The sequence below is a fragment of the Lissotriton vulgaris genome, chromosome 2_2, assembly GCF_964263255.1.
Source record: "Lissotriton vulgaris chromosome 2_2, aLisVul1.2, whole genome shotgun sequence".
NCBI classification, from domain to species: domain Eukaryota; kingdom Metazoa; phylum Chordata; class Amphibia; order Caudata; family Salamandridae; genus Lissotriton; species Lissotriton vulgaris.
The window spans coordinates 37,878,513-37,893,294 of NC_141688.1; the positions used below are offsets into that span (position 1 = coordinate 37,878,513).

General features: G+C 49.6%; 1 protein-coding gene across 9 annotated transcripts in view; it reads left to right on the forward strand.

The window, feature by feature from the left end:
* Window positions 1-14,782, forward strand: part of NEO1 (neogenin 1) — a 540,003-nt gene that overhangs the window by 503,083 nt on the left and 22,138 nt on the right. For all 9 annotated transcript variants that reach the window (XM_086959257.1, XM_086959255.1, XM_086959251.1 and 6 more), the window contains one exon: window positions 1,034-1,126. In XM_086959257.1, coding sequence (XP_086815383.1) covers window positions 1,034-1,126 — 93 coding nt within the window. The remainder of the gene's footprint in view (window positions 1-1,033; window positions 1,127-14,782) is intronic.

Sequence of the window (14,782 nt, forward strand, 5' to 3'; positions counted from 1 at the left end):
TTATTGTGGACCTTGGTAGTTTACTTACCAGAACCAACAGATCAGTCAGGGTCACATAGAATCTATCTCTCCTGGTTATACATCTTAGCCTGACTGTTAATCAGGCCCTACAATTATTAAACTTAAGGAAGCTTTCTCTTTTTCTTGACCTGACAGAGGTCTATCAGTACCAAGTAGTGCTGTGTATAAACCCACATTTTTCTACTGAGCTTTCCAATATACTTCAGTCCTGCTCCAAATCTTTCCTATATATCTTCCACTCTCATAAGGAAAAGTTATTACCATCAAAGCAGCTCTCGGAGTGCCGAGCACCTTTCCCTTATGTGGAAAAACATTTGCAAGTGCTACCTTGTCGTTTGAGGTTTCTCTCATTGGGAGCTGGGAATCTGTCCAAATTAATGGTGGGGTGTGTCTTTACTTGTTGACCTTGTAAGTGGGTGGATACCCAGGAGCCTGCGGTCCCATTCAGTTTAATACAAATTTCTTCTGCCATGGTATTAGCTAGGTATTAGGTGTATGAATGTGACTTTCGGCTGCTGTTTGTATTTTTGCACACTACGCAGTCATGTTGATAAACTATATCATTATATTACTGGGATTACTGACAGGTTTTCCAGAACTGTGCTGCAGATTTGCTTCAGCTACTGAATTTACCTCTGGCAATCCATTCATATCATTATTTGATATTTCAATCGGTCCGCTCTATACGAAGAATTGAATGGAGAAACTTTCTTGCAGCAGTAGGTCTTGATTTCATTTTAAGGGGTTGGTTCCACGGTCATGTGTTTGCTGATTTGGCAGTGCCATAGGTATTTGGTTATGGTTGCCATACTTGAGTAAATAAGAGAAAAGTCAACAGCAGCAAAGAAGTTTAGCAGAGCAACTCAATATGAAAAATTAATTTGGCAATCTATTGTTACATAATACCAGTGCAACTATTTCTTCCTATGATTATCCTAAAGTGTCCTTTGGTGTCTGTGTTTGGTAAGGTGACCACTGAGTTGTAACCTGATGATTTTTTTTGTCTCCTTAGGACACGAGTCTGAAGACAGCATGTCTACTCTGGCAGGAAGGCGTGGCATGAGGCCCAAAATGATGATGCCATTTGAGTCTCAACCTCCACAACGTGAGTTTGGCACCTTGATGAGCAGAAGACATTACATGACAATAGTGTATGATACTGATTAGGGTCTGAAAAAGATGAGGTCGTCTGTAACGGGAACAAAATGATTTTGTGAAACTATTACAGCAGGAAATACAGAGGGGTAGTTAAAGTAGTACAACATTTTAAAAAATGTATAATATGCAAACACAAGTTTTTAGTTTCATGAGCTCGTTGAGCTAAGTATTTCGTTGGCAGTGGTCACTTTTTGGGATATGAACTGCAGGTTTGTACATTGAATATATTATTTTTCTTTGAAAGTTGATTTGAGGTAGTGTTGATTAGCTAAGGGAATCAATGCAATGGCAGGATGACATGGGGTGTTGATGGGGAAGTTAGTTTGGATTGGTGATGGGAAACTGTATTGATTGTCAATGGATGACTTTGGCCCATGCGCATACAATGGTTTGGGCTTTATTGGTGGTAGCTAAGATGATAGTTGACGCAGCTGAAGATTGAGGTTGCTGCAATGGGGGTATCAATTTGGATGTTAGGCAGTTACTGAGATGATTGCACTGTAATGGGACTGTAAAAGTTCAACTGATCAATCATGGGGGTTGGAGAAGTGGTGGGGCATAAAGATGCTTGCAGTTTTGAGATTTAGTCTGGTTGTTGTGGCAGTTGGATAGTCGAATTCTGGGAGACTACGTGGTTGGAAATTTGAGAATGTAGTTCAGTTAGTTAGGTGATAATGAACATTCCTGGTGTTGGGTGAGTTAATTGTTGATGCATTCTTTGAAAAAATATTAGTGATGTAGTTGTGCGCCGGCAGGAAAAACCGGTAGATTGTGGTTTATTTGGAAGTTGTGATGATACAAAAGGCAGCTTCGTTTTAGAATGTAGTAATTGGGCTGCCAATGATAGTTTGAATTTGTCTGTAGTACACCAACATGTATCAAACCGATGCGAGTCTGCGTTCCAGTCCAAGGGTGGTGCTTTCTCTGTAACCAATGTTCTGGGTTTGTCAATGTGTCAATGATGGTGTCTGTAGGTAGTTGTGGCAGTCAGTATGGCCACCATGGAAAATCTGTGAAGTGGTTGGAGGTGTTAACATTAACTTGACATTGGGAAAAGGATGTGCACTCAAAAGTCACCTAACCAGAGAGTGATTGTGGAATTATCATATGCGGTGACCTCAGGAGGCTGAATTAGTTTATCCTATGATGCCTTGGAGAGGTTAAAAGTAACACTGGGATGCACAGCTGGTGGAACTGGGCATAGAAATGAAGACTGCACTATCGGTGTACACATCTATGAAGAGGGCACATCTAAATTATTGTATGAAATGGAGGTCAGCCCTCCAAGGAGATGAATATGTAGAAAAGAGACAGATGGGCTGCAGTGCTAGTAAATGATTTGTAGAAAACAACAAAAGTTTTGAGATGAGGCTTAGGCATGTGAGTGTGTGCACACTGGGCTGGAGGCATGAAGAAGGACGGTACGATCTGCTTTCAAATGTTGAAACCGATACCTTTCTTGTGCAAGATGCTTACATTCTTCAAAAGGGCACGCCTCAAAATAATGGTCACATGAAGAAGGAACAAGAGTTCAGGATGGCCTAAGGAGTAACTTTAAAATCGAATTATAGATGGGTGGCTTTTTATTTCTGAATGCCTTGGGGAAGATGTAAGAAGTAGTTTTGCAGCGTGAATCTTTATGGATTCACTATGCTGTGCATATTCCGCGGTCTTGTGGTTGGGTCCGGATTCGTAGTCTTTTCTTTGGGTTTTTTTTTTTTTTTTTGTAGCCCTTGTGGGCGTCGGCGTCACACCTCCTCGGGTGCATTTCCGGTGACGTCGGCATGCTTCCTGCGGAAGCTCCCACTCTTGGGCGCCATCTTCAGATTCTTTTTTCCGCGGTCGGGTCTGGATCGTTCCCGTTGGGCTCCAGACATTTTTGGAGAAAGTACTGAAAAGAGTGGAAGTTGGAGGAGATATTGGAAGAAGAAGACTAAAGAAGACTTCACAGAACATTGACGAAGAGGAAAGAAGGTGAATACCTCGAGAACTTCGACGATCGTCGACGTCCACGCGGTCAGGGAGGCCTGAACGCACGAGGATGGACAACACGCCGTTCAAGTTCTGCCCGAACTGCAGACACAAGTACGCGCAGAAAGACCAGCACCCGGTTTGCAACCTTTGCCTACCGGTAGAACACAGAAGCGAGGACTGCAACGCCTGCGCCATCTTCGCCCAGAAGACCCTTCGTGTGAGGAAGAGACAGAGGGTAGCACACGCCGCTCTCGACGGAAAATCCCCGACGCCATCGCTGTACGAGCTGGGGATTTCCTCAGAGGAGGACAACGCTGCCGCCGAAGACGACAGCTACACGGTCGTAGAGATCGATTACAAGAAGACACCTGATAAGGTAGGAGACTCGACGTCCCACAAGAACACGGGAGACTCTGAGTCTCGAAAGTACGAGGCCAAGAGCCCTAAGGCGCCGACGCAGCGACATCTGCCGTCCGCGACCACAAGCAGGCCCAGCGGATCCTCGGAGAAGGAGTCCCTGGCGCCGAAAGCTGTTGACCAGCAGAAAGCGTCGAAGATCGTCGCCGAAAGGGACCGATCGACGTCGAGGGAGAAAGACCCTAAGGCCTCGGCACCGTCCAAGGACCCGAAAATCTCGCCGCCGAACCAGGCGACGAAGAGAGGGGCCGAACGTTCCGAAGCCGAACACGCGGCCGAAGTGGAAAGGAAAAGACGTCGGCTAGAAGCCGAGATGGCAAGTCTCTTGCAGCGGAGAAAGGAAGTCGCCGCCGAGATGAGTGCCTTCACGATTCCACACAAGACCAGGCACGCCGTGCTAGATCTGGTCGAGGAGGAAGAGGAACGGGTCGACGACCATGTGCCTAGCGACGAGATGGTCGACGACCGGGAAGCTGAAGAGAATCCCTACGAGGATTACAGCTATGAGGACGAAGAGGGCAGTAGGGTGGACGCCGAGTCGGTCACCTCTGACCCACGCGAGGAGGATTACCTAGACGTCGACACCGAGAGCCCGGAAGAGGCGGTCGACTCATACCCCTCGAGACCCTCGCCGCCGGACGACATCGGGGCATACAACTCGGCGATACAATCAGCTGCAACTGCATTCAAGTTAAAGCTCGACGAAGAAAAGCAGAAAGCAGACTTCCTGCTAGAGACATTGCTCCCAACACAAACAAGAAGCCAGTTCCTCCCAATGCTCGAGAGCGTCTTGGCTCAGGGAAAGGAAGCGTTCAAAGAGCCCGCAACATGCAAGGCGGTAACTCCCAGAACAGAGAAGAAATACAAGCACTCCTCGAAGGACCCGGCCTACATTCGAGGCGAGGTCTCCGCTGACTCCATTATCACGGCCACAGCTAGGAAGAGGGCGAGCGTACCCACTACCTCGGGCCCACCACCGGATAAGGAGAGCAAGAGGATGGATCTGGTGGGGAGAAGGATCGAGCGAAATGCCGCGACCCACTGGCGCATGGCTAATTCCAACGCCCTGTTAAACAGGGACATGTACCAGATCATGGAGGGGCTGGGGCAGTTGGTGAAGGACCTACCCCAGGATGCCAGGCAGAAGGCCGAAAAATTGGTCGAAGAAGGGAAAAACGCAGCAAATTCTTGCCTTAAGACGGCCCTGGACGGAGCAGACATCGCCAGCAGGCTCATGATGATGGGTGTCACGGAAAGGAGACACGCCTGGCTCAGGATCTCGGGGTTCAAACCCGAGGTGCAACACAGTATCCTGAACACACCGTTCGACGGCGAAACACTTTTCGGAGCAACGGTGGACGACAAACTATGCCAACTCAAAAAAGATAGCGAGACGGCAAGATCCATGGGGGCATTGCAGTTCAGAGGCAACAGAAGAGGCACCCCGGCACGGAGGCCCGGCGGGAGAGGTGGAAACCAGCCAGGTACATCGCACCAGGCCTTCCAGCAGACGCACCAGGCAGACCCGCAGGCTCAGCAAGGTCACCAGAAGCAGTCCTGGCAATACCAGCCAAGAGGTCAGTCCTTTCGAGGGAGAAATGACCGTGGCAGAATAGAAGAGGGGGCCAGCAGCCCACCTCAAAGTTACTTCAGACACCTACGGGTGCCCGACCACAGGAAAGATCCCAGGGGGCACCACGTACGAAGGGGTCAGGACAGTCTAGAGACCTACGACCACATGACACCAGTGGGAGGAAGATTAAAGTTCTATCTCCAAGAATGGAGAGAAATAACATCAGACAAATGGATCCTAAACATCATCCAATTCGGATACTGCTTGGAGTTGGAAAGAAAGCCAACAAACAGAAAGCCAAGGGGGAAGCCACCAGCAAGAGAACAGCTGGCGAGGCTTCAGGAAGAACTTCTACAAAAACGGGCCATAGAGTCCCCTTCAGGGAAAGGAACAAGGGAATATACTCAACGTACTTCCTAGTACCAAAGGTCGACGACAAAATGAGACCCATCCTAGACCTAAGGTTCCTCAACAAATTCATAAGGACACAAAAGTTCAAAATGACCTCCCTACAGGAGGTGCTGCCACAATTGCAGGTCGGAGACTTCATGGTCACGATAGACCTCAAGGACGCCTACCTGCACATACCGATGAACGAGAAGCACAAGCATATGCTCAGGTTCGCAATCGGAGGAGGCCACTACCAGTTCACAACGCTGGCCTTCGGACTGAAATCAGCACCAAGGGTATTCACGAAGTGCCTCGCGGCAGTCGCAGCGCACCTACGAAGGCAGGGGATACACGTATACCCTTACCTGGACGACTGGCTGGTGAAAGCAAACTCGTACCAGAAGTGCAAGCAGCATGCACATACAGTGACGAGCACGCTCATAAACCTGGGGTTCTCCGTCCATTGGAAGAAATCATCAATGGAGCCGGAGCAAGTGAAGATCTTCCTGGGGGCAGAGATCAACACCTTACAGGGCAAAGTGTTTCCCAGCGAGAAGAGAGCGAGGGCGCTGGTCAAGGAAACTCGCCTCTACCGGAAGGGACAAGCTCGGACAGTGAGGACTGCGAGCAAGATCATGGGGATGATGGCATCGTGCATCCACCTAGTGCCAAATGTGCGGCTCCACATGAGACCCATGCAAGAATGGCTCCAGGAACAATGGTCACAGGCTTCGGGCAGTTGGGAGGATCTTGTGGTGGTGACGCACGCAGTGCAGAAGGAGATGGCATGGTGGACCTTGGAGAACTTAACAAGGGGACAACCTCTAACACTCCCAACTCCGACAGTGACCATCACCACAGACGCATCCCTGAAGGGATGGGGCGCTCACATGGAGGAGCTCAAAGTGAGGGGTCTTTGGACGCCAGCAGATGCGACGAAGCACATCAATTACCTCGAATTGAAGACGATCTTCCTTGCACTGAAAGCCTTCCAGACAAGACTGTACAGGCAGAGGATGTTGCTACAGACAGACAACACCACGGCGATGTTCTACATCAACAAACAGGGTGGAACACAGTCATCAACGCTTTCGACGCTGGCGCAGGAGATATGGAGGTGGGCCATCCCTCTCCAGATAGACCTGCTAGCCATACACCTGCCAGGGAAGGAGAACATTCAGGCAGACTGGCTGAGCAGACAGACCTCGGCATCCCACGAATGGGAGCTCAATGCTCAGGAGACGAGGAGGCTGTTCAACAGGTGGGGAACGCCATCAGTGGACCTGTTTGCAACACGCCAGAATGCGAAATGCCGAAACTTTGCATCCAGACAACACAAAGAAGGGTCCCTTGGGAATGCCCTATGGATAGACTGGTCTGGGAAATTTGTGTACGCTTTTCCCCCGATACCACTGATACACAGAGTACTGAGCAAGTGCAGAGCGAGCACCATGACCCTGATACTGGTCGCGCCACAGTGGGCGAGGCAGACATAGTACTCGCAAATCATGGAGATGGCGCAGTGTGCACCTCACAGATTCGCCAGAAGAAAAGACCTGCTCTCCATGCAGAACGGAGAGGTGCTGCACCCAGAACCAGAGAGCATGAGCCTAGTAGCATTGCTCCTGAGGACGTAGAGTTCGCACATTTGAGACTGCCCGAGAGCACCCTCAGGGTCCTTCGGGTGGCACGAAGGCCCAGCACACGGAAGTGCTATGTCGCAAAGTGGAAAAGATTCACGATATGGTGCAGAAGGGAAAGACTCCAGAACAAATTGAAAAAGGACTCCACAGTACTGAAGTACCTGACACACCTACTGGAGAAAAACCTCAGCTCGTCCTCCTTGAGAGTTCACCTGGCGGCTATAGTGGCATACACAAGGGGTGAGATGGGCAGAAGCTTCTTCACATCACAAGTTGTAAAGAGGTTCCTGGAAGGAGCAAAAAGGATTGCACCACCCAAGCGGGTACCACCACCGGCATGGAACTTAAACGTGGTCTTGACGGAACTCATGAAGGAGCCCTTCGAGCCACTTCACAAGGCCTCCTTGAAGATGCTAACTATGAAAACTGCTTTCCTGGTTGCAATAACGTCCTTACGGAGAGTGAGCGAGCTGCAAGCGCTAACGCTACAGGAGCCCTACTTACAAATACACAATGACAGGGTGGTGATGAGGACCGACCCACACTTCATGCCGAAGGTGGTGTGCAAGTTCCACATGAACCAGTCCATACAGATACCAAGTTTTTTCCAAAAACCAACAACTAACGCAGAGCGGGCTCTGCACACCCTGGACGCCAGAAGGGCGGTCATGCATTACATTGAAAGGACAAAAGGGCACAGGAAAACAAAACAGTTCTTTGTGTCGTTCGCCAACAGTTACATGGGCAAGGCAGTGACTAAGACCACTATTGCACGATGGATCGCGCAAACAATCCAACTCTGCCACAAAAGGGCAGGGGAAGAACTGGCAGAGGGGGCACGCGCCCACTCCACTAGAAAAAAGGGGGCTACAATAGCCTTCCTGGCCAATACACCCATACAAGACATATGCCTGGCGGCAACATGGGCTTCGGTGCACACATTCACGAAACACTATTGCGTGGATGTGAAGATGAACAAGGAAGCACAAGTCGGACAAGGGTGCTCCAGCATATATTCAGAAACCAGAGCTCATCTTCCACCCAGCCGCCACGGAAATGAGACACCGCTACGAAATCGATGCACAGCATAGTGAATCCAGAAAGATTCACGCTGCAAAACAAATAGTTTCTTACCTGTCGGTGTAGTTTTGCAGCTTGAAGATCTTTCTGGATTCACCAGCGAACCCACCCACCTCCGCCAGAAAGATGAGGCTGGAGAGAGGAGGGGGTCAAAAAAAAAAAAAAAGATAAAAAGAGGAGGAGAAGAAGTAAGAAAATATAAGAACAAGTGGTAAAGAAATTATCACCTGAATAGAACATTGCCATTACTTCGGAAAAGAAAGAAACACGGAAAAAAGAATCCGAAGATGGCGCCCAAGAGTGGGAGCTTCCGCAGGAAGCATGCCGACGTCACCGGAAATGCACCCGAGGAGGTGTGACGCCGACACCCACAAGGGCTACAAAAAAAAACAAAAGAAAAGACTACGAATCCAGACCCAACCACAAGACCGCGGAATATGCACAGCATAGTGAATCCAGAAAGATCTTCAAGCTGCAAAACTACACCAACAGGTAAGAAACTATTCGTTTTTTAGCTGCATGATGTTGCAGCAATGTTTGAAGCTTTGAATACGTTATTTGTACTAACTGCATTCAATGAAAACAACAATTCAATGTTGTAACCACATAATCCAGATTGTTTTTTAAAGTTCAATACTTGAAACGTATCCGATGTGTCTAGTAGTTCATATGCTATCTTTCTGTAAGCTACTGATTGCCATATCCTGTGTAACCACAGGGAGGTGTTAGTGATGAGCCCTTTACCCCAGAGGCTCAGTATGGTCTGTTTAGCTGCTAGGAATAGGTGGTAGATTCTCTTTCTTTTGAGGGTGCCCATGTAGGATTGATGCAGGGTCACTAAAAATGGGTTTCGCTTTCATAGAGGCTATGGCTGTCGGGACATCCTTCCAGAACTGGTCTAAACGTGGGCAAGGCCACAGGAAATGATAAATGGTCCTCATCCTCTTCAGCGATCCCTGGGTCTGCAATAATTCATTATGTGAAGTTGTGCTGGAGTGTAGTGCCATCTTTAAATAATAGTATTTCCCTGCCTTGTGCATGCTTTCCGTAATTGGTTGTGCAGGTGTGGATGGTCTCCCATTGTTCATCTAACACCACGCCCATGTCCTCTTTCCAAAGCCTCTTGCATGGAGAGCGGGGTTTAAGAATGTTGGTCTGCAGGGTCTTGTAGATTTGGGATATCAAGTGGCGGGTTGTCGAGAGTCCCTGTAGGAGCTTCTCTGGTAATGTGAGGGTTCTTGTGGCTGCTGATTATTGGTTATAGTATACCAGTCGGCCAGTAAGCTCATGTAGCAGGGATACTAGTAGAGATAGGCAGGACTGGCACAACTTCATGAATAGGTTGCTTCCAATTGTAAGAGTCGTAAGGCAGCAGAAACGCTGAGGAAAAACAGTGGCAAATACGAACTACACTCCAGCCACCCAGGTACATGCAGGGATGCATTAACCTCCCCTGTATTGATTACCAGTGGAACACTATGCTGTTCATCTGTGTCTCTTTTTGAATAAATGAAAGCTTCACTCTTTGAAAAAGTGAGGAGCTTGAAATGTATCAGGCCATCCCAAGCCTCTGTGGTGTTAGCTAAATATTGATTGTTGGATTTGAATGTTTTAAAAAAATAAAACACAGATTTAGATTTTCGGTTTGAATCCTTTATATTGGTAAGTACACCTCAAACCAGTACGAATCCACTGTATTCCACCAAGAGTTGCCGATCAGTAATTTGACCCAAAGTTATTCGCACGATCAGTAGACATTTTACTCTAGCAAGAACACTTCTAAATATTTAGTAAACATCGAATCACCATATAAAGTTAAACAGATTAAACAGGAAAAGGAGTGAAGGAACCAGGAAAGACCAAAGGGTATGTAGAAGGTGGAACACAAGAACAGGGAAAAAGAGAAGGGAAAAAGAGACGTTATCTACCACATTTCAGGGAAAAAAGAGAAGTTATCTACCACATTTCAAACGGTGCAAAGAAAAAATATGTATTTAAATATCCTTTCCCCAAGCCTGTCACACTTTGATGTGAAAATAAGGTGGACGAAGTGGCTCCTCCTAGGATCACCACTTTGAAGTGGTCGAGGGGTATCAATGTCTGTGACCCGGAGAGCTATGCTGGGCGGTGCTTAGTCTCTGCGCAGGGTGTCCCAATCCGAACAGGTCAAAGGTTAGAGACCAGATAGAAGGAGATCCATTGGTCCTCTAGGTCGAGGGTTGGGCACAAGACTAACCACCTTGTCGCATGAAAGAAACCACTGCAAGAAGTGGTGTAAACTGTCGGTTATGGCATGCAGTTGAAGCCTGCACAGTCAAGTACCCAACATAAGTCCACTTAAAAAGAGATGCGTTGCTTCCACATTCTTGAAAAGTATGTTGTATTATTGTGCTAAACTCAGTATTGCGGAGTCCGAGACCTTCTGCCTTAATGTCCACAGCAGTGTTTGCTTGCTGGAAAGTCTGGAAAGAGGCGCATACTTTTTCCCCCCTCCATCTGGCCCAATCCTTTCCCGGAAGGAGATTTGTACAGAATGAATCTCGGAGAGCCATACTAAAAAACAGAGTTATTCATGTTTAATCTGGAATGCTGATGACCAGTGCCAGTAGGAACTCTGCTAGCCCTGAATGTGCTGAATAATTTGAGTCCTGATCGGGAGATGTGCTTCTTAGTAATTTCATTTGAATGACCCTGCTATCAAACAAATGTGGGCTTAAATAGCTATTCTTTCACCCACCCACTCTCCTAGTTTTTATCTCCAGAGATGGAAAATGGTAACCTGATGGCTTGTAGGAGGGTGATCTCCCTTTTCTACAAGAATCTAGCTGCTTCCTTCGCTCATCCCCTTGTGCCTGATTTTAGAATGGCATTTTCTCATTGATATTTCTGTCTGCAGATTCCTTACCTTTTCTAATATTCTCGGTTCCAGACTGATTCCAGAGAACTTATAGCAATGCTGCTGCTCGCCAGAAGGTGGTGCAATGTGGCTTCTCTGTGACTCTGTACAACCCTGGAAGTGGCAGAGCAAGAGAATAGGTACCACCAATGGGCGCTGATCTCTATTCCTTTCTTTCCAAGCCTTTCAGTGCATATCATAATCTCCCCTCCCAACTTTGTCTTCAGACTACATCAGACAGAGTGCCTGCGATGAAGTCTCCTTCAAAATCATCAGGATTCAAGCTGTGCTGTGACTTCAAGAAGCAGATGCCAGTTACAGACCAGCATAGTGTGCGTCTTTGGTTCTTGACCTTTGGTGACAATTGAAAATTGTGCGATAAATGGGCCATCAGGCACCCAGAGGTTATCCGGTAGATGGAACTCTACATTGGCAAACAAACTAAACAGGTCTTTCCAAATTACTGAGCTGTGTGCAATCCTAGTCAAGAAGACGGTCCCATTCCCGCTGCAAGTCTGGTAATTAGAAGTCTCACAAGAAAGCGAAGTATGATTTAACACAGTCCCACCCCCCAAAATCATTTGAGAAATCGCAAGGGTGTCAATCGAAAGATCATAGCTCACAAGCATCTTCTGATTCAGATTCGGTCTTGCAACAGGTCCTGGGACGTCCAGGATTCCCTGAGCGTCGACCAATAGCAGCAAATAGTGGCCTTGCAGCAGCTCATACAAACACTTCTGTTTCCCGCTGGCATGATTTCTGGCCTCACAAAGCCTTCAGTGACTCCAGTTGCACTTCCTTTGGTGCCAGATGACCCGGGGTAAACCTATGTGTATACCCGTTCTGGCACCAGTGCAGACTTTCACCCCTGAGTCCACGCCCTTCCTATCTGAAAAAGACACATTAGTGATAGGTTCCTTACCTTAGAATATCCCCAGGCGTCAGGCTGGATCTGGAAAGTTTTTCTGCTTAGCAGTACCTCTGCGCGCCAGTAGGTGGTGTCTTGCATCGTTCACTGACATCACGGAGAGTACTTAGGCGCCGCCCATGCGCGATGACGTCAGTTCTTTCTTTTTCCGCACCTAAAGCGCAGATCTGGATTAAGCACGCAGATCGGTCATTTTTCACCACTTTTTTGAGACTTTTTGTCTCCCTTTCTTGTCTCCTGGTGCACGTAGGAATGCCCTGCTTTAAGTCTTGTGGGTCGTGCCACCGTAATATGTGGCGGTGGCGGACCCCTATGATGTCTGCCTCTACTGCCTGGAGACCGACCATGACTCCCGGGGCTGTCGGGACTGCAGTGCCATGGCCCGAAGGCATTACGGGAGCGGTGCCGGAAGTTGCTGGAGGTCCAGCACTCCTCTCACCGTCACTCCGGGTCTAGGGGCCGTTCGCGGGCTGCTCGCGGGACCGGGCTGTCGCTTCTCGGACTCTAAGTCTTCACCTTCAGATTCCGGTAAGCGACACCATAAAAAGAAGCTGAAGAAGCGGGTTCGCTCTCCAACTTCCCCCCGTCGCTCCCCAGAGGCGGACGTGGGGCCCCTGCGGCTCCTCTGGAGCCTGGGAGTCCCGTGGCCTACCAGCTGTACCCAGGTCTGTCGGCGACTTCCGAACGAATGCAAGAGTTTCTTGCTGCCATGGACCGTCTGTTGAGGCCTCGGGCTTGCGCCTGCGGGCCCCGCGGTCCCGTGTCCAGATCCTGATGGCCCGGCGTCGCCGGCTCTGGAACCAGCCCCGGAGCCACTGGGTCCAGCGCCCTCGGCTCCGGCAAAGGCGCCACAAGGTGCAGCACAACTGGCTCTGGCACCGGCACCGCCCTGGACTCCGGCCACAGCGCCGCCACAGGCGCCGCACTGGGTGCCGTTTATCCCGCCCCTGCCCCAGTTCCCAGACCATTTTGTTCCGGTCTGGGATTCATGTTGGGATGCGGCTCCAGCGAGGCCTCGGCTGGCGCCACTACTGGCGCCGCTGACCCCCTCTCCGGCTCCGGCTCCGGCACCGCCACTGCAGCCGGCTTCTTCTACCCCGAGCCAGACAAGGACTGGGATGACTCAGAGGATCCCTTTGCATGGCAGTGTGACTCTGAGCAGGATTGGATAGATGACCTTCAAAATGCGGGTGAACTTGATGTGTCTTCTGACCCGGGGTTTGCCTCACCTCCGTCTACTATGGAGGAAGGCGCTTACTATACTATGGTGCTGCGTCGAACCGCGGAGGCTCTCCATCTTGACCTCCCTACGGTGGCCCTTAAGACCAGCCTCCTTACGGAGGTGCTCCAGATTGCGTCTACGTCGTTTGAGCCGCTGCTCCGTTTGAATGAGGCCCTTACCGAAGTCCTCTTGGGCACTTGGTTGCGGCCGCCTTCGGGGGCACCGGTGGATAAGAACGTCGCTAGGCGTCATCGCCAGGCGCCTGGTGATCCTGCCTCTTTGACCACTCACCCCACTCCTGCGAGCCTGGTCATTCAGGCCTCGACTTAGCAGAGTGCCTTTCCCTCGGCTTCACCAGATAAGGACTCTAAGAGGCTGGACCAATATGGCAAGAGGTTGTTCTCCTCAGCCAGTTTGGGGTTGAGGTCGGTTAATACCGCCTGCTTATTGGGCCGTTACTCCCACGCAGTGTGGGATCGGTGGCAGAGGTTCTGCCTCAGTGCTCTGAGAAGGTCCAGGCTATCCTTTCCCAAGCGATTGCGGAGGGCAAGGATGCAGCGAAGTTTGCCATCAGGTGTGGTTTGGACACCGCTGATTTGTTGAGCAGGGCGATTTCCACGACGGTGGCCTTGCGGTGCCACGCCCGGTTGCATTCCACTGGGTCTTCACATGATGTCCAGAGCCCGCTCATGGACATGCCCTTTGATGGCTCCAGTCTCTTTGGCGACAAGGCGGACAATGCCCTGGAGCGCTTTAAAGACTCTTGTGCATGCCACGCACTCAACAGCTGCTTATCAAAAGGTCTGGCTTCCACTGCTTTCCCTCTTGTCCAAAGAATTTAATGAAATCACGTGCCCTAAGTACCTGCACATTCTACGACTCACTGCGAATACACATGACTCCTTGTGACCATCTGCGTGATTGTATCATCTACTATACGACTATGGCTATGTTTGCTCCACAGGTTCGGCACACTGAGTGGGGTGGGTACTGGGAGGGTGATGGGAGGAGCAGGGGGGGGGGGGGGGGTTTGGTTTGGGCTTTTCTTTCTACGACTTCATTGCTTCATTACAGGGGACATCTGCAATCCTGGCACTAAACCATGGTCATACCATTTGTGACTGATTATTCATGCGCCTATTGGACGCTGTATATTTCTCTGTCTTGATTGCCTCTTATGCCTAATATGCCTCCCTTGCAATGTATTGTCTACTGTTGCTTATGAAACCAATAAAACAAATTTGAAATTAAAGACTCTTGTGCCACTGCCAAGTCTTTGGGTCTTTCTACGAAACCCCCTGCCACGTCTGGGTTTTGTTCCTTTAGTGGCCAGGGTAAGAGCACCCAAGCAGGCTCCTCAGATAAACCTGTGCAGACCCAGCCCCAGCGTGGCTGCGGACGTGGCTTCCGCCGGTGCGGGTCTGGTAACCAGTGAGCGGGTCAGTCCACCTCCACCCCCGCTGCTTCTGCCTCTAAGCCT